The sequence below is a fragment of the Phyllostomus hastatus genome, unplaced genomic scaffold (assembly GCF_019186645.2).
Source record: "Phyllostomus hastatus isolate PE091 unplaced genomic scaffold, TTU_PhHast_1.1 phas_scaffold_501, whole genome shotgun sequence".
Classification (NCBI taxonomy): Eukaryota; Metazoa; Chordata; class Mammalia; order Chiroptera; family Phyllostomidae; genus Phyllostomus; species Phyllostomus hastatus.
Genome location: NW_025334033.1, coordinates 34,089,361 through 34,109,463, shown reverse-complemented (window position 1 = coordinate 34,109,463; position 20,103 = coordinate 34,089,361). Strand labels below are relative to the sequence as shown.

Below are 20,103 nucleotides of genomic sequence, written 5' to 3'. Positions count from 1 at the left end.
TGAGGCACTAGTGGGTGTTCTTGCTGGCGAGTATGGAGTGCCCCGCCCCCCACCCCGGGGCTTGAAGAGGGAACGTTGCTGTAGACTGTGCTATCCCAGTCAGTCCTTGGGATTGCACTGTGAGGTGGATGCTATTCTCCCTCCCGTTGTACAGAGGGGCAAACTGAGGCCTGGAAATACTGAGCGACAGGTCTGAGTAAGAGGCAGACCGAGATGACACAGACGTAAGCTGAGAAGTAATGCAGTGAAGTCAGGGAAGTCATTATGAAGGAGGAGGGGCTTGGGCCAGGCCTTCAGGTCAGAGCCTGATGTTAGGGAAGGAAAAAGTGGTCAAAGGGGTGATAAGAATGGAGATATGGAGGTGAACAAGGAGAGAGAGAGAGAGTGAGTGAGTGGACGGGGTGGGCATGTGAGAGGAGCTGCCACTGAGGGCTACAGTTGACTAGGACAGGGACTGTCTGTATGTGGGGAGCAGAAACGACAGGGGTCTTAGACATCCTTCAACCGGCTGAAGTGGTGCTATGAGGATCTAACCTCAGTCTGCACAATGAATTAGAAAGGAGAAAGGACATCTAGTTTTCAGAAAACTCAGGTATTCATGCTCCATTGAGGGAACCATCTTGTTTCTCCTTAGAGCACAGGTGGCAAACACAAGGCCCATGGGCCGAATCCAGCCCTACACCTTATTTTATCCGGCCCGGCACCTTGTTTCTACCTGGCGGCAGCACTGAGCTCTCACTTAACCGTTAAGGAGTAGTTACATTCACACAGTCCTAAAATTACATTCAGCCCTTTGAAGGCAACCGCAAGGCTGATGTGGCCCCTGGTGAAAACGAGTTTGACACCCCTGCCTTAGAAGGTAGTCATGCTGGGAAAGCCTGGGTGTGAACAGATTTCCCTGTGGCTTTCAGTCCAGCTGTACGTGTGGCCTTGGGGAAGGCGGCAGGGGTGCCGCTCGTGCAGCTTCTACCCTGGAATGAAGTGGAGTAGGCTCTGCTGCCCAGTCCAGGTTTCCAGGCAGGAAAGCCCTCTCTGGGGGCACCTCCAGGTTGCTGTGGGTCTGTGACAACCTGCATGGGAGAGCCTGCTGGTGTCATGACCGTGGCTGTAAACGCCCTGCCCAGCCAGGGCCCTAATAACTGTTTGCCCAAACAGCATTGTTATGCAACAAATGCATACATCAAAAATAAACAAACATGTAAGATGGAGGAAAAAGCATACCACTGTTTTTTGTTATACATTTGGATGTGTTTTTTCTTACTAGTCCATCATTCTGGGAGGTGGGGAAACTTAGCAAACCCTGTATTGCAGTGGAAATGTGGGTCCTTTTTCTGGAAGTACGGTAGAACTTGTGCATCAGTAGCCACTCCAGCTGCCTGGGGCAGCCCCATGCAGGAGGCCCTCCGTCCCCCTTGTATCTCACAATGCACTTGGTCTCTGCCTTAGAGTCTGGCTGCCTCCCATGGGGCTGGGCCAGGGCTCTGAGTGAAGGAGGGCAGGCCCGGAGCTGAAGACAAGTGCTTAAGTGTTTCTGGAAAAATGAAGATTGAGGGATGCATCAGAGCAGGTGCAGAGAAGTTTTCTACTTTTGTGGGGGAAAAAAACCCAGTTAAGGACAAGGGTCACGTACTTTGGCAATGCCCTTGCTTTTCTTTTTCCTCTTATGTATCCTCGCCTTATTTTTTTTTCTATTAAGAATATGTGAAGAGTAAAAAAAAATTCAATGGAAAAAAGAAAAGATTTAAAAATCATCTTAAGATTCCTTGAGCAATTACCTACCCTCAGCTGACAAAGCCTTTGCAGACTGAGTTCATTGAAACCAGGCCAGCCTCTGCCCTCCCGTTGTCCTGAGATGCTGGCAGACCTGTCGTTTAGACTCCACGACAGTGGCTCCCTGGCAGAAAGTGGGGTCCCCCGTGGGTCTGGAAGACAGCCTGCCCTGTGGGTAAATTCAGCAGAGAGGAAGTTGTGGAATAAAAACTATTTCTCGAAGTGTGGGCTCTAGTCCACTTGCTTCTAATTCAACTGGGGCCCTTGTTTAAAATTTCCACACTGGGCCTCTAGCTTGTGAACCAGAATCTGCATATTTAAACCAGGTTCCCTGGTGATTCTGAAGCCCACCACACTTGAGTACTACCGGTGTAATGGAAAGAGCATGGGGTTCAGAGCCAGAAGATCATGTAATTTCTGTGGAGCTCAGTTTTCTTATCCGCAAAATGGCAATAATATATCCTTATCAGAATAGGAAGAAGTGTGTGTGAAAATACATTCAAAACTATGATGTAAAAGGGCATATAAATAACCACTGAAAAAAAATATGTCACTTTGTTTTCGGAGATGCTCACCGCACTCTCATCCAGCTGGGATCCAGGCATGGATTCCACACCTTCAAGTAGTTCAGCGTCTTTGAAACTCCCTGAAATTCCCATAGAAAGCTGAGAAGTCACATTGGCCAGAAGTCCAATTTTTCTTGCCCTAGATAGACAGCCACACGCACGTGGGGTCACATTTCTAGGTCCAGATCTCCCTCTTAGTCAGGGAAGGCACCTGGCCTCTGTACCCCTGGATTACCTTCACTAAAGGGTCTTCATGCTGCTTGTTTGTGCCTCTAGGCTTAAGGGGGCCCTAAGCACTGAAATCCTTTTCTCAGCTGGCCAGGAATGAATGGGAGAGCGTTCTCTGAAATCCCACCCACCTGAGGAGCTGCTAATTGGTCAGATGAAATCTATTATCTACATTAATGAGCATTCTCTAGCTCAGAATTGGAAAGTTTGCAAATATCCTGAATATTGTCAGCAGTGGGGCGTGGCTGGGGTGCAGATTCCTGGGATCCACCCACAGAGTCTGAGCTGGTAGGCCTGAGGTGTGCCTTGGTACTTTGCACTTTTAATAGGTACCCAGGTGATTCTGATGCAATGCCGAATCCACAGGGACAAATGCAGGGGTCCCTACAATTTGGCTGAATAGTGGTCTGCTTTAGGGGATAAGTCCTTGGCAGAGCTGGGTTGGAGTTTTTCCTGCCTGAAAGATGTGGCTATAGCTGATCCTCCACAAACGTGCTCCTCTGCAGCCTCCCGGTCTCAGTCAGTGGAATCTCCAGCCTTCCAGCTTCCCACGCCAAGGCTTGAACGTCACTGTGCACTCCTCTTTCTCTCCTCTCCCTCCTCTGTCTTCCCTCTCTGCCACCACTGTCTCTCCTTTCTCTTTCTTTCTCCCTCTCTCATTCTCTCCTCTTTCTCTTCTCTCCTTTTTCTCTCTCTCCATTCTCCTCTCACCCCACTCCATTTTCTTCTCTTCCCAACCCTCCCTCCACTCCCTCCAACAGCAAACCCCATCAACTCCACCTTGAAATATTCCAGGCCTGGTCCCGTCTCCTCCCACCAGTACTTCTTGCTACCACGGCACAGGCTCGTTCCTGAGGTGCCAGAGGTCCTCGGAGAGCTGCTGGGTTACCTCTCTGCCTTCTCCCTGTCCTCCTGCAGGCCCACCTGCCCGACAGACTGGCTGTCCCTGCCTCCCCAGTCCTCCCCTCCTCAGGCCTCTGCCTGAAGGCCCCCTTCTCCTGACACCTGAAGTGTGCAAGTTCACCTCCCCCCTCTTCTCCTGCCCGGAGTTAAGTGTCAGGACAGCTCTTGACACAGTCCTCCATACTAGGTAGCTTACCTGTCCAGTGACTCCTGCCTAAAGAACTGTAAGCTTCAGGACAGGAATAAATTGTCTTTTGTTCCCTGCTGTAGCCCCAGTCCCTAGACCAGCAGTGGGCCCATAGTGAGTGATCAATAAATATTTGTTGAATTATTGAATGCATGAAGGAAAATTGCCACAAGCATGTACTTTTCACCTAACAAGCCGACACTGTCCTTACACTGTAAGTATAAGTGAGCATGTCATCCTGAGGATGTCATCCTGATTTCAGAGATGAGGAAACGGACAGATACTACATTTTCTTAGTTTCTACAGAGCCGCCTGAGCTATGGTGGTGGTCAAGTCCAAGCTTGGGACCCTCTGCCCCTGCCCCTACCCTCTGCCCTTGTGTTCTAGAGGAGAGTCCTGAGGGCGGCCAGGCCCTGAGCACACTCACAAGTGTGCCAGTGCCTCCAGGTGCCACTTCTTTGCACTTGGTTGTGACTTTGAGCTGGAGAACACTGAGACTTTGACACACCCAAGTTACATTCATTTCTTTTTACTTAAACTGGCCCTCCCCAGCCCCACCCCTTCTTAAACCAAAGGTAGACAGTGATAAGATAGCATTCCTCAAAAGGACTTATTATAATATTCATCATTATCCATTGTTTTGGACTTTTGTCACTTTTCTGTTTTAAAAAATGTTCTGGATTATGCCTCATTTTCTATGTTTATCAAACTGGAATTTCTCAGCTCTGTCACCAAGGCCCTGTCCCAAGTCGTGAGTCACCAGCTCCATTCCCACCATGTTCCCCGTCAGATGTTCCGTTTGACTGCAGATGAGCTGTCCCCCCGACCCCTCCGCTTGCTGCTTGGTCAAGAATCTGTAAATAGCACGTCAGTACTGTCCAAACGTTCGCGCTACAATTGCTGCTCTCACTTCTCCTCACCTGTGTTTTGTTCTAGAGTGCAGTGATATCCATCTGGGTAATCTCTGCTGTATTCTGCCATCGAGCCTGGTTTATGTCTCAGACCTTCCTTGTTGAAAAGCCTCTGCTGACTAACCTTAGACACCTGGCCAGATCCTTAACCTAGCTGTCACGATGCATGGACTTGGGTTCCACTGGTGGGATGATAGAGGGTGGTTGTGAGGAGTCTGGAGCCAGATTTTCTGGGTCAAATCCCAGTTCTGCCACCTCCTGCCTGTGTGACTTCAGGAAAGTCACTCTAACCTGCACCTCAGCCTGTTCATCTACAAAATAGGAATCAAAATGGCCCCCGGCTGTATGGAAATGAAGAGTTAAAGTTCACAGGATAGTGTGTGGCATATACAACACGCTATTTCAGTGTTCACTTTGTTTTTCCTTGCTGATAGTCTTTATGGGGGCTGTATTGTGTCCTGTATGGTACGGCATCTTCCCCCTATTGGTTTGTTTCTGTTCTTTCCTGGAATACTGGCTAAATAATGGATTTTTCATGATCTTCTTTACCCTCTCATTTCCTCCTTTTCAGACCTAGACCTGGGACACAGCTCCCACCTAGGTTTTCCTAAGATAGGGTACCTGTCTTCCTCGGCAGCTGGCTCCTCATAGCAGCGTCAGAGCCTGGAACTAGTGTTCCGTGCCATTCCCGTTGGTCAGCCTGCTTCTGGGGTCTCCACCCAGCTCCAGCTCCGAGGGACACAGAAGCAGAGGGGTGCACAGCCCTTTGCCTCCTGGCGGCTATGCTTAGGGTTGGCACCGTCCCCGGTGTCAGGGAGAAAGCCCTCGAGTGCCCATCAGTGCCCCCCCTAGCCACATCCCACCCACTTAGCCATTTTCTCTATGGTCACTGCTGTCTGCTCCAATTCCTCTGTTCCTTGGTAGCCCAAGTGGCCCTCTTTCTTCATTTTCTTTGTTCCTAAGTGGGAGATGGAAGGAACTGGAACATTGCTCTTTCCCAGGGCTACTATGGCTTCCTGGCAGAGTTGTGACGGTGGCCAGGCTCTGGACCAATGCCTGGGGGTCCTCCTCGTACCGCACCCACCACAGGAACCCTTGCAAAGGCACAGGGCAAAAAACAGCGGGGTTAATTCCCTGGCCTTTTCCCCTTCCCAGCTGGGGTCTCTCTTCTCTATTCCCTTAAAGGGGGTTGAGAGGGGTGTTCTTTAAGGTCCTTCTCTCAGAAAAAAAATATTTTTCTGGGTAGTGAGATAAGCTATAGGTTATTCTCTTTAAGTTCAGGGTCATCTAAAAGAAGGAAAAATAAGTGGTCAGACAAAATGGCATTGTTTCTTTTGTCTTCTTCTCAGGGGATCATTACTATCAGGTTGAACCAAAATTGCTGATCTTTGGCCAATTTCAACCCACAAGATGGCAGTTTTGTACAGTTCAGCCAGCCTAACATGTTCTCACTGGCTGGCACTCACAGCAGGGCCAGGTGGCTCATCCTAGTTCACCAACTTGGCGGTGAGACCAGATGGGAGCAGTTAGCAGTTGTTCTTGCTGCAAAGACCAAGCAAGTTAATTCCCCTGGGTTGAATGTTATTCCTGTCTCTTAAACATCAAAACCCCATGTGTTTATTATTGCATAATCTAAACTGATTTCATGGAGCAGATGCACCATCTATGATGAAGCCTGAAGCCTGCAGCATCGATGATGCTGGAATTGCATAGTCCTTTTTAACGCAAATTTGTTTTACTTTCTGGTCTTCATGCATGAAGCTTCCAACAAGGAGACCTGTGAACACAACCACAGACAGTGCTCCCGACACGCCTTCTGCACTGACTATGCCACGGGCTTCTGCTGCCACTGCCAGTCCAGCTTTTTCGGAAATGGGAAGCACTGTCTGCTGGCAGGTGAGGCGTGCTGGCTCGAGGGGCTGGGGCTGCTCTGTGTGAGTTTCTGCCACTGACGTGTTTTTAGCTGTCACTGTGAGCTCTGCTTATAGACCTCGTGTCTCCGCTGCTTGAATCAAAGCCCTAGCCACTGGCAGGTGCTCAATAAATGTTTGAGGAATGAACACGTATGGGCTAATTTCCCAATTTGAGGATTAACCAGCCATGTTTCTTCCTGCCAGCTCATTAGAGCCAAACTAGATGGGAGAGAGGGAGGATGGGAGAAAAGAGGTTGAAGACAGGTGCATTTCGCACTTAGATGGGTAATTGTTTAGTTAGAGAATCGTGAAAATGGCTAAAGATTGAGTTTTGGGGGTTGCAGTGGAATTACTTTTTTCAGCGGGCCATTCCCAGCGTGGGCGATTGTCAAGGTTGACTGGGTTTGCTGTTTTTCAGGGGCACCTCTTCGAGTCAATGGGAAAGTGGACGGCCACCTCCGCGTGGACCGTGCGCCTGTGACCTTCACAGACGTGGACCTGCATGCTTACATAGTGAGCAATGACGGCAGAGCCTACACGGCCATTAGTCACATCCCACAGCCCGCGGCCCAGGCCCTTCTCCCCCTCACGCCAATCGGAGGCCTGTTTGGCTGGCTCTTTGCTTTAGAGAAACCAGGCTGGAAGAACGGCTTCAGCTTCACAGGTGAGCAGGGTCTCAAGAGGGCTGACAGTCACAACTGGTCTGGTGGCATTGTTCCTTGGGTTTTCACTCAGTGGAAAAGGATTTACTTTGTTCAGTGGTCCAGAGCCACAGGTGTGCACTTTTCTGTCTGGAGGTGGTTGTGGGGTGGTTGGGCCTTGCAGGGCTGTTTTTTTAAAGATGGTGATTTCTTCAAAATGGCATCTGCTCTGATTTCTTTGTTTCCTGGTAGCACAAAAGGCCCTTGTGTTTTAATGGGCAGAATAAATGGGAGATGGAAGGAACCGCTGGAGCATTGAGCTACCCTGGCCCACTATGGCTTCCTCCAAGTGGTCCTGACAAATAGCATGATTCCATTCGGAACGTTTGTGCCTTCTCACGCCAATTTGTTGGAGCTTGTTTCTCAGACTTTGTTTAAATGAGTTGTTCTGTACAGATCTGTCCAACTGGGATGCACAACTGGTAACGATAGGGCACCTGGAGAAGACTGTATGTCGTGGGAAAGGGCGTGCCTCTCCTCTTCTCCCACCCGCAGCACTCTGGCCTATGAGAGGACAGACCAGTGCTGGTCAGACGTCATCCAGCACACACATCACCGGGTCCCATTCACAAAAGTCCCACTCAGTAGCCCAGGGTGGGTTCTGTAATTCTGTTTTCTTAGCAAGCTCCTGACAGATGCTCATGCTGGTGTAAGGACCACCCTCTGATAGCAAGAGTGTAGAGGGTAATTTTGGGCTTCTCACCTCCCCAGTTGAAAAAGCTTGTTTTCTAGTAAATTTATCCTATTGCACATAAGATGCTGGGAGAAGAGTTCTTCCCCACCTCCAGCTGTAGAGCTCAACAGCTGTAGTAGGGTCTTGCTCTTAATCAAGGCTTGAATAAAACCTTGAGTCAAAAGTAGATGAGTAAAACCAAGTGTACCCAGTTACACTTGAATTTCAGATGAACAATGCATAATTTGAATAATTCAGTATAAACATGCCCCACATATTATATGGGACATGCTTATATAAAAAGAAAATCATCATTTACCTGAAATTTAAATATAACAGGGTATCCTGTTTCTGTTTGTCTGTTTTTCCTAAGTCTGGCACTGTTGGAAAGAGGAAGGTCAGTGATGTCCCCGGGAGTTTATTTCTTACAGAAAACAAGCTCCTACAAAGAGAAATGGCGTGAGGTGTGGCAGGAAAACCCGTACTGTAATAGAAGGTTGGAGAAACTGGTTTAATTAACAGCTGGTAGCACTCAGTCTGGGATGTCAGATGCTCTCCTTCGGCACCTTCTCCACCAGCAGTAGGAGTGGGAGGTGGACGCACGCACCGGTAATTATTACTAGAAGACGCAAGGCCTCTTTTTATCCCTGTACCCATTTCCCCCGCTCCAGGTGCTACATTTATCCATGAAATAGAAGTTACTTTCTACCCAGGAAAGGAGAGGGTTCGAATCACTCAGACTGCTGAGGGGCTTGACGCAGAGAACTATCTGAACATTAAGACCAACATTCAAGGCCAGGTGCCTTACATCCCAGCAAATTTCACAGCCCACATAGCTCCCTACAAGGAGCTTTATCACTACTCAGACTCAGGTATGTGTATCCAGTCTTCACGTCTGTAAAATGGGAATAGTACTTATCTCCCAAGATGGTTATAAGGATTAAATGCTACTGCATAGAATGTCCTTAGACTAGTCTGTGGCACATAAAATAAGCTCAATATAGTTTTTATTTTTGCTATTAATATCAAATATATATAGTGTAAATGAGCAGAGTGTGAGCTGCTTCACACAAGAATCTTCATGTTCCTACCCAGTGCTTTCAAATAATAATAATAACAATGATTATGATGATAATAATAATGCAACCAATAACAACCTTATCTTTGGGTGTGGGTAAGGATGCTGCAATCATACATAGTTTTTAACCATCCTGCTCTCTCGGCCATGTCAAACTATTGATTATTGGAATTTATACTCAGCCTTTAGCCTTATTTACGTCTGCTTTAAAATCACAGAAAGAGAGGCTGCACAGTGCTGTAAAATCAATGGTAGGTTTGGAGCGAGAAGTTAGAAAATCATATCCTGGATTTGCTGCTTAAAATAGGTGAGGAAAATGTCACTCATCTGAGAGCCCATTTGTCTCATCTTTAGAATGAGAATAATAACTCCCTTTCTGGGTACCTTACAAGGTGGAGATGTGTGAAGTGATGTGTTTTGTACAGCGCCACCTGAATGCAGGATGCTGCCTCACTCCCAGCTCTGTCCTGCAACACAGCAGTTTACCTTGAGTTGTGCCTTTCCTTGGCTCTTGCTTCTCCTACTGTGCAAGGACTGGAAGTCAGGCAAGAGATGTAGGGAAGAGAATGGCTACTGAGACCTGGACTGTATACAGAATGGTGGATGGCCACCTAGATGACTCGTCTGACTCCCGACTTTGGGCTCAGGTTGAGAGAAAAGACCCCTTCCTTTCCCTGGAGCCCTTAGGCTTACTCCAGCGCAGGGTGCTGGAAGCGGTCACCTCTGTGTGGTGTAGAGGATGGGCTGGTTAAATTCTTGGGGTGTAGAGGCAGGCCAACCTGAGTTTCCTTGCCAGTTCCACCACATACCAGCCTTATATCTTAGACTACTTCTTAACCTCTACAAGGCTCTGTGCCCACGATTGCAGGACTCACCTCACGGGCTGTTGTGAGGAATAAACGAGGCAGCACATATAGAGCCCTCGGTGCGGCTGGCACGTAGTAGCATTTATTGTTCACATGACAGGCAATGATTGGACTGCCTCCCTCTCAGCACTTTGGCTTTGTGTTAGCTCAGGTTCTTGGGATTGCTTTGCAGGTTTCCCGTATAAACCCAGGAACTTCCCAAGAGAACATGTTCCAGGGATTAGATTAAAAACTATGTGTAGAAAAAATCTACTCTCTGTGAAAATCTCTATATATAACACATTTCAAAATTACCAGCTTGCCTGTATAATGTGTCTGTTGCAGCCGTGACCTCCACAAGTTCCAGAGACTACTCTCTTACCTCTGGTGCCGTCAACCAAATGTTGTCCTACCACATCAACCAGAACATCACTTACCAGGCATGCAGGCACGCCCCCGCACCCCTGGGCATGCCTGTCACCCAGCAGCTGAGTGTGGACCGGGTCTTTGCCTTGTATGATGATGAAGAAAGAGTGCTTAGGTTTGCTGTAGCCAATCAAATTGGCCCTGCTGAAGGTACAGTTCCTTTTTTTGTTGTTCTGGGGCAAAATTACATGTAACCTTTCCAAATTCCGTTTTGAGTAGCCTCAGAATGATTCACAGAAGTTACTGAAGGTTACTGTGCCAGGTTCTCTGTTATGTGCTAGATGTAAAGGCGAATAAAGCAGGGTCCTGTGCTTGAGGTGGAGACAGAGGCAGAAGATATGGAACTTCTAGAACAGTGTCCTTGCCAAGCTCAGGAACAGAGAGCATAATATGTGAAGCTAGGTTTTGCAACAATTATGAGCACCAGTCTGTGCTGGGAACAAGGTGGGGCCAAGTGAGGAGGGAGAATGATGCTGATGAGTAATTATTATAACTGTGACAAGTACAGGGTGCTGTGAGCTTGGCCTGGAGGTTCAGGGAAGATGTCCCTATGGATGTGACGTTTTAGCTAAAACTTAAACGATGAGAAGAATTTCATCAAATCAAAGTGGGACAAAAATCCAGTGTCTAAACAAATAAAACAAAATAGAATGGGCATGAATGAAAAACCCACATTTCACATCATACTTAAAGTGGAAAGACTGGATGCTTTCCCTGTAAGATCAGGGGTAAGACAAGGCTGTCTGCTCTCCTAGTCAACACTGTGCTGCAAGTTCCAGTCAGGGGCTCTAAGGCAAGACAATGAGATAAAAGGCATTGGAAAGGAAGAAGTAAAAGTATCTCTATCCTCATATGCCATGTTCTTATATGTAGAAAATCTAAGGAATTCACATGAAAAAAACAAAGTTAGCAAGGTTGTATGATACAAATTCAATATGCAGCAATTAATTGTGTTTCTATATAGGAGCAATGAGCAAACTGAAAAGGAAATTAAAACAATTCCATTTCAAAAAGAATAAATTACTTAGGAATGAATTATATATATATTTTAAAAAGTGCAATATGTTTACATTGAAATCTATAAAAAATTTTGAAAAAAAATTAAAGAGGTGCTAAATAAATGGCAAAACACTCCATGTTCACAAATCAAAAAACTTAATATTGTAAAGATCGCAGTGCTTCTTAAATTGAACTATAGATTCAACACAATCCTGTCATCTGGGTTTTTTGGAGAAACTGACAAGCTAATCCTAAAACTCATATGGAAATTTAAGGAACCCACAAGAGCCAAAATCATCTCGAAAAAGAACAGCAAAGTTGAAGAACTCATACTTCCTGATTTCAGAACTCGGTGTTGTCAAGACTGTATGGCCTTGGCACAGGACGGACACAAGGGTCAATGAAACAGAAGCAGGAATCCAGAAACACACTTCTATTTACTATCAGTGGATTTTGACAAGGGTGCCAAAACAGTTGGTTGAGGAGAAAGACTAATCTTTTTTACAAATGCTTCTGGGACAACTACTGGGTATCTGTGTGCAAAAGAGTGAAGTTGGACCTCTACACCACACCATGTACAAAATTAACTCAAAAGTGGGTCAAATACCTTAATGTATGAGCTAAAATTTTAGAAAAAGACATGGGGTGAATTTTTGTGACTTTGAATGTGGCAGTAGCTTTTAAGACAATGATACTAAAACCACAAGCAACAAAAGAAAAAATAGATGAGTTGAATGTCATCAAAATTAAAAGCTTTAGTGCTTCAGAGGACATTATAAAAAAAAGAAAAATATTTGTAAATCATACTAGTAATGGATTTGAATATAGAATATGTGAAGAACTCTTACATCTTAATAATAAAAAAATAACCTAAGTAAAAGATAGGTAAAAATTATGGACAGACATTTCTCTGAAGAAGATATGCAAATGTCCAATGAGCACATAAAAAAATGCTCAGTGTCATTAATCATCAGGAAGAGGAAAAAATCAAATCTACAGTGAGATACTATTTTACATGAATGTAAATGAATATAATAAAAAACCAGATAAGTATTGGTAAGGATGTGGAGAAGCTGAAACCCTCATTCATTGCTGATACGAGTATAAAATGATGTATACTGTAGAAAACAGTCTAACGGTTTCTCAAAAAGTTAAACACAAATTTACAATTTGAACAATTCTAACCCTCTCTTTATACTCAAGAGCAATGAAAACATATGTCCCCACAAAAACTTGTACATGAATTTTCATAGAAGTTATTCATAATAGCCAAAAGGTGGAGAAAATCCAAATGTCCATCAATTGGTGAATGGATTAAAAAAAAGATTTTATTTATTTACTTTTAGAGAGAGGGGAAGGGAGGGAGAAAGACAGGAAGAGAAACATTGACTGGTTGCTTCCACATACTTTACAATATGGATGAACTTTGAAAAGATGCTAAGTGAAGGTAACTAGCCATAAAAGACAATATATTGCACGATTCCGCTCATGTGAAATATCCGAAATAGGCACATCCTCAGAGACCGAAGATTGGTGGTTGCTAGGGCTGGGGAATCGAAGGCTAAAGGGTACAAGGTTTCTTTTTTGGGGAGTTAAAATGTTCTAAAATTGATTGTGGTGATGGATGGTTGCACAACTCTTTGAATATACTTATAAGAATTTAATTGTGCATTTTATTTCCAATTTTAAAAATTTCCATTTGCATGGAGCGTGTACTTTAGATGGGTGGACTGTATGTTATGTGAGTAATATCTTAATTTAAAAAAACAGTTGTGGGGGAAAAAACATAACTCTAAAGCGCTGGTTGTCACACTTTAGTCAGCATTAGCCTCACCTGTAATTCTTGATAAAAATGAAGATAAAAATGTCTCTCAAGTCATCGAAGGACATGAGGAAACTTACGTGTGAATAGCTAAGTGAAAGAAGCCAGTCTGAAGTCTGAAAAGGCTGTGTACTGTATGATTCTAACTATATGACCTTCTAGAAATGGTAAAACTGTAGAGACGCTAAAAAGATCAGTGGTTGCCAGGTGTTCAAGGTGGGGAGGGGAGGGAAAGGATGGATAGGTGGAGAATACGGGATTTTTAGGGTGGTGAAACTATTCTGTATGATTCTGTGATGGTGGCTACCTGTCACTTGTCAAAACCTACAGAATGTACAACACAAAGAGTGAGCCTAATGTAAACTATGGACTTTAGTTAATACTAATATTCCCATATTGGTTTACCAGTTACAAAAAATGCACCGCACTAATACGAGATAGTAGTAGGAGGAAACTGCAAACTTGGGTGGGAATGGGGTATAGAGTCTGTACTTTCTGCTCAATTATTTTTGTAAACCTAAAACTGTTTAAAAAAATAAAGTCCATTAATTTTTAAAAATGTCCTAGGCAAACCGGAGGATAAGCCTGTGAAGCCAGGGAACTCTGTAGATAGGAAATGACGTCAGATCACGGGGACATTTTCATTCTGAAAATCAAGAGATGGTGCTTTACCCTAGAATGCAAGAGGCACATGAGGGGAAAGAGAATGTCTCCCTCATTCAGCGTTTTATATTGAGACTGTTGAGCCCAGAACCCGTGCTTTGAAAGGGAATTCTGTAAATGATGGGCGATTCTGTGCTCTATACACCTCTGGAAGGGAGGGCTCCCTGAGCCGCCTCCGTCTCAGGGTGCAACTGTCACTTCAGCAATATATCAAGAGATTGAGGCAAGAGGACTAGACTCTTCTAGGATGCAGGAGTGACTTGAAACGAGAACCCTGAGCTTGCTGGTTTGGGTGGGAAATCGGTTTGGTTTTAGGAAACTTCGATGGGGCACAGGCATCGGGTGTCCAAGGTGAGATTATAAGGTAGTGAATTAAGAGCATCGAAGTGTCACTTGATTTTAGAGAAACATTTACATCAGAAGGAAAGACTTAAACAAAAACAACTGGGGAAAACATCCTTTACCTTGGAATTCCAGTCAGGCCCTTGGCTGGGTGTTGGCATTTGATCTGTGAAAACGGCGATTAGCGAAGGAGCCTCCCAGCCTGCAGACCCCATTCTGATCCCAGAGTCATTTAGGGAAAAGATTGACCTCTGGGTGTGCTTTTCCTAGAGACATACCACAGGGGAGTAACCAAGGGTCAAAGAAAGGCAGCAAAGTGGCAGGTACCAAGATGCTAATTTGTCTTTAGAATTTTATATGATTTCCCCTTCCACACCAAGTCTGATAATAACAATATAAGAGCAAAGGATGGATTACTTGGCGCCAAACACTAAGTACCTTCATGAATTAACTCATTTAATTTCTGCGACAACTTCAACCCAGTAGGGGGATTATTACCCCATTTTACAGAGATGGAGGTGCAGATGGGAAGTACCTGCACCTGGTCACAGATAGAAGGTGGTGAGCTAGACTCAAACCTAGGCACCATCTCCAGAGCCTACTCTCAACTCCTCCTCGTGGCCCTGCTGCTCCAGTGGACTCCGCTGGCCTTGGGGCTGCCTCATAATTTAGACCAAATTTTACGAGAGGGAATGTGTATTTTTAACCCTTTATGTCTGCACCCTACATAGGAGAAAAGAAAACCTCTTTTTCTTTCTTCTCTCAGTGCATAGCAGTATCTTCTTAAGAATTTCTCACTTTTTCCAGAGGGAGTGATTATCTGGTTGGTATGTCTGTGAAACAGCACAGCTGCCCCCCCTGATGTGGGAGCTCCCAGCTTCCCAGCGAATGGGGTGGGGTAGTGCTGTGGTCTTCCCACTCAGGGCTCCCAGCCACCAGCCGGCCCTCCCCGAGGGTCTGAGCTGCAGTGCGGGTTGGCTGTCTCCTGCCCTTGCTCCCACTTTGGGGCTCCGTCTGGAGAGCAGAGCAGACTTTGGGCAGAGGGCCCCCGCACTGAAGCTGTTCCTTTAAGGAAAATCACTCTTCCCTATTTGATTAAATGAGTAAATTAGTTCCAGATCCACAGTCAGAGAGTCAAGCTGTTTAAGAGGGTGAGGGTGAAAGAGAAAATGCCTTAAGAAGGACACTGCTGGTCTTTGCTTACTATAATAGGAGACAAGCTAGCAAGCCATAGAGAACGAATAACCACATGGTTTTAGAAATGTACTTTTAAAATAATGTTTTTGAAAACCAAATTTGGTAAATAGGGCCCCATGGTGGAAAGGACTTTAACACTTGGTTGAATGCTCTGCTGTTGTCTTCTTGAAACTCTTAATAGTTTTTGAACAAGAGGCTTGACAGTGTCATTCACACTGGGCTCTGCACTGGGCTCTGCAAATTACAGTGGCAGGTCCTGTCAGTCAAGTACATTTCAGATCAGTATCATGTAATTATGGACATTCTCCCTCAGTTTCAGGTAGGCCGGTGTATCCTGTCCAAGGCTGCAAGTCAACGTTTGTGCTGCATTTTTTTTTTCTTTTTTGTGCCTCACAGGGTGGTAAGCTCTGATATGCTCACTAATCTTTGCTGGAATGTGCCATGGTGAAAACTTGATGCTGGAAAGCACTGAACAGGAAGGCTAAGCATCAGTATTTATAAATTGAAACATTTTGAAGTTCACATCCCCGTTTGGCTGGGTAGGCCCGGCATTTTGTACAGACTCTTGTCAAATGTGGAGAAATGATAATGGGGAAGAATCAGGTCTGACATTGGGACTTCAGTGAGGACATGACCCTGTCGTTAACTGGAACACATGCTGGGGACTGACTCAGGAACTTGGTCTATACTATTAAGCTAACCCAATAACCACAAGCCTAGGGCTGTGCTTATGTCCCATCTGCCAAGAGATCCAGGAGGAGGAAGGAGGGGTGTCCCAGGATGTCTGCGTGGTCTGGGGGGCTATCTCACACTGGCATGCTTAAGTCCATTAGGTTTGACAAGTGCTGGAGTCATTTGCTGGTTGGTCCTCGTCTCTTGGCAAAGATGCTGGTGCTCCAGCCAATGTCATTGAGGTGAACCAAGGATAAATCCATGGCCTGCCATATACTTTTTTTCCAGGCCATAATATGAGAATCAATACCATGAGAATATTCCACTGCAGGAACACACTGTGGTGTTTCTTATAAAGCAGATGGTGGGAGTTTACCAGAAAGCAAGGGCGTCCCATCAGGGACTCTGCCAAGGCATCGCAGTTCACAGAAAACTGAAAGAATCCTAGTGTGGGCAGCGCAGCAAGGACTGGGGAGCTGGCCAGGCATCCTGAGGCCTGGCAGGGAGTCCAGTCTATGGGGCAGGCGATAGCAGCAAGCACTTGGGTCCCTATTAGGCGTTACTTTGGGCAGGGCCCACCTACATGAGGGAAGGCTGGTAAGGAGACGTGGGTGAGAGAGAAATGGGAGGAAATGCAGAAGGAGGAGGTACTGCCACAGTCCCTCTACAGAGGCCAAGATGCTGGTTTCTGTGGAAGTGCAGGGGCTGTGAACAGCAAGGCAGGAGTGTGCTAAGCTTGATGTCAAGACAGGGAATCAGGCACAGAAATCCAAGTGATCATGACTTAGATGGAGCCCCTCTGGTAGCAGAGATGGCTTGATGTAGGGCCTAGGAGATTTGGGTGGGACTCCTGAAGTCTTTCAAATCTAAGATCAGAATTAATTCTAGGGATTGAGACAAAGGTAGAACCTCAAGTGCGGAGGGAGAAGGAACATAGTCGCCGGGAACTGGGTAGGCCTGCCTGCGGGGAATTGCTTTTCATACACATTGTGTTGGGTTTTCTTTACCTTTTTAGTAGTTCTGGTGATATAAGCATTTTTTATATTCTCATTTGATAGATGAGGAATCAGAGACATAAATGGAAGTGCCCATGGTTAATGGATTCATCCTGTCTGGGCGTTTGGGGCCCTTTCCGACATGAGCACCTCTGTGTCCTTGGCTTAGACTAGATAACTTTATGAAGTTTCTTTGGTTGTGTTTGTAGCAAAGTGGTGGAAAGTGTGGTCTCTGGAGCCAGACTGCCTGGCTTTTTATCCCAGCTTCCCCCGTCTCTTCTGGCTGTGTGCCATCGGGTGGGTTACTTGGCCTCTCTGCACTGCAGTAGAAACGAAGATGATGATGATACCCTTCTCACAGTGCAGTCTCGAGGATTTAATAGGATTGTATGTAAAGGGTTTAGAGTAGTGCCTGGCATATCTCGTATAGTGTTCAATAAGCGTTACTATTACGTTCTATCTAGAAATAAAATTATTTATGGAAGATTTCAGATATTAAGAGTCATCATTACTTAGTGGATGGAGGCTTCCATGGCAAGATTAACCCTAAAAAGTAAATAGTGTAAAAATCATTCCTCTTTATTTTGTAAAAGCAAGATTTTCTCATTAATTGAATTTTGACTTACAGTGAATTTTAGTGAGAAGTTTCCCAGTTTAGAAGCAGAAATTTGGGGTATCCGTCCTTGCTCTATGGCTTCCTGGCTTTGTGAACTTGGGCAGTTTTCCTCTCTTACTGTCCTTATCTGTAAAACTTACTAATAATGGGGATGACAGCCCACCTTATTAAAGAGTTACACTGAGAATCACCTGAGATGATAGACCAAAAGCATTTTTAAATAAAAGGATGTCATGTACTGGATTTTGTTAGTTCCTGGACACAAGCCTACTGTATGCAAGAAAAGGTTAGTTATATGTAAAGTAGGCAAGAGGAAGCCATTCTGGAATTTAAAACTACAATGCAAACAATCCATCCTAGCTGTGGGTATTAACAATTTAGTGAAGTTGCCACACGGGCCTCCCACACAGTATACAGTTATTTCCGGCAACTCTTGGATCTCTCTCCTGTGCTGTTCTCTTTAACGACAGCCAGATTTTGCTTTTGTTTTTTATTTCTTCTCCCCACACAGAAGACTCAGCCCCTGCGCCAGTGAATCCTTGCTATGATGGGACCCACATGTGTGATACGACAGCTCAGTGTCATCCGGGGACAGGCGTAGACTACACCTGCACATGTGCATCCGGATACCAGGGAGATGGACGGAGCTGTGTGGGTAAGAGCCACACTCTGTGTCTTTCATAGAGTCCTCTAGCACTCTGTTTATAAAAGACAAGTGTCTGTCTTCTTAATGATCTCCACTGATCCATGAGGTTAGCAGCTGTTAATCTAAGACAGTGATTTAAGAAGTAAGTTGTATTCTGGTTAGGTTTGTGAGGACAGTTTGGAGTGGGAGGGAGAAGCTAGGGTCCATTGATTGGGATTGTTTCAAAGTGATTTCAGCTGGTTCGGGGTGTGGGCTCAGAATTAGGGCAATGAGAAGAATGTTGAAGCATGAAAGAATGAACTTAAAGTGGAAGATATTTAACACATTTTCCAAACAGGTTTTTTTGCCAGCTTGATGGATGATAGAAGAGAATTATACTAAGATTGTGTCATCCTTTGATATCTGAGTGGGAAAGGAGCTCTACTCTGCCTTCAACATTGTTGTCCTCACCTGCCCCTAGAGGCCGCTGGCAGTGGTTGTTAAGCATGATTGATCCCTCTCCCCTAGGGGTACAAGGAAAGGTACAAGGAAAGCCCCTCCTTCAGCAGAGAGCTGGACCTCTTTTCACACTTTCTCTCCTGACACCTGACATCCTGTGAAATAGAGGAGAATTTTTCTACACAAAAGCTCTAGTTATGCCCTGCCTGGGTGGGTCCCTTGCTTAAAGCGTCATCTCATGAACCAAAAGGTTACGGGTTCAATTCCCAGTCAGAGCACATGCCTGGGTTGCAGGTTTGGTCCTCTGTTAGGGCAGGAGCAAGAATGCAACTGATCGATGTTTCTCTGTCTGTCTGTTTCTCTCCTTCCCTTCCCTGCTCTCTAAAAATCAATAAGCATGTTTTCAGGTGAGGATTAAAAAAAAAGCTCCAGTTACTGCTGAACCCCTGCTCTGAGCAGACCCTGGTGTGCGGCCCTCTGAGGAGGTGTCCTGGACTGCACTTCAGGGGGCTTTAACCTTCCCCAGCTTTTTGGGGACAAGTTTCTCACTTGTGATGCTTGTAGTCTCTTCATGGACGTTCTCCCTGTTGGTCATTCATAACAGTTACTACTGTCTGCCCAGACTTCGGTGTCTGTGGGAGGACGCCTTGCCCTTTCAGGTCTGAGCAGAATTCTAGGCCACAGGCTTGAAGAACAGAAGTAATTGGGTAGCTCTGGGGAGTCCCCTCTCAAAAATAATCACAAGAGACTGATCTGTGGGTTCTAGAAATACGTCCTGTATCTCAGGAATTCCTGCTTCCTGTCATTGCCTGTGTTCCTGTTACCATGAGAAGTACTTTTAGCATACGTATTATGAATAGCTTTAATTTCCTGCATTTGGCTGGATATTAATTTTCATAGCTTTGGTTTTATAGCCTCTTCCAGGCCCAAGGAACTGGATGGTCACCAGCTTTGCCCAACTGGGAATTTGAATTGTTCTTTAGAAGAGGCAGAGGGCCAAATCTCAGGGATAATTAAATATGGCAATATAGAACTCAAATTCATTAGATTGGAGATAAGGTTTTTTTTTGTAATTGTTTTCATTTGGTTTATTTTGGGTTAACTGAGGAGCTAGCCAGAAAACTTTGTTTCTAACCTTGCAGATGAATTTATAACTACATCTGCTTTGAAGGTGAAAGGAAGTTGAGCATGGGGGCCAGTCGCTCATGTGTGCAGAGCCTGTCTGGGTGGCATTAAACTTGGTTGTGTTGAGCAGTCGGGAATTTTTTGGACTTAAGGGAACTAATTTATATTAATTAACCTCCCCCAAGACTGAGGATAAGCAGAATGTTAATTTGCTAATTAGAATGTAAAAGATTCCTCTGCCGTGAACAGAAAGTCTGTGTTGAATGTCCAGTATGTCTGCTTACTGGTACCTGGGACAGCCCCCTGGTCACGGGAAAGGGGCTGAGAGTGTGGTCACAGCTTGGGTGGCACTGCTAACGCTAGAGGAGATTCCATCTCGGTCCCGGG

At 45.4% G+C, this 20,103-nt stretch overlaps 1 protein-coding gene across 1 annotated transcript in view; it reads left to right on the top strand.

Moving 5' to 3' along the window:
- The window catches only part of NID2 (nidogen 2), a 54,674-nt gene that overhangs the window by 18,117 nt on the left and 16,454 nt on the right, over positions 1–20,103 (top strand). Inside the window, exons 5-9 of the mRNA XM_045823971.1 lie at positions 6,327–6,461; positions 6,897–7,142; positions 8,524–8,724; positions 10,121–10,351; positions 18,019–18,162. Of these exons, the coding sequence (XP_045679927.1) occupies positions 6,327–6,461; positions 6,897–7,142; positions 8,524–8,724; positions 10,121–10,351; positions 18,019–18,162 (957 nt within the window). The remainder of the gene's footprint in view (positions 1–6,326; positions 6,462–6,896; positions 7,143–8,523; positions 8,725–10,120; positions 10,352–18,018; positions 18,163–20,103) is intronic.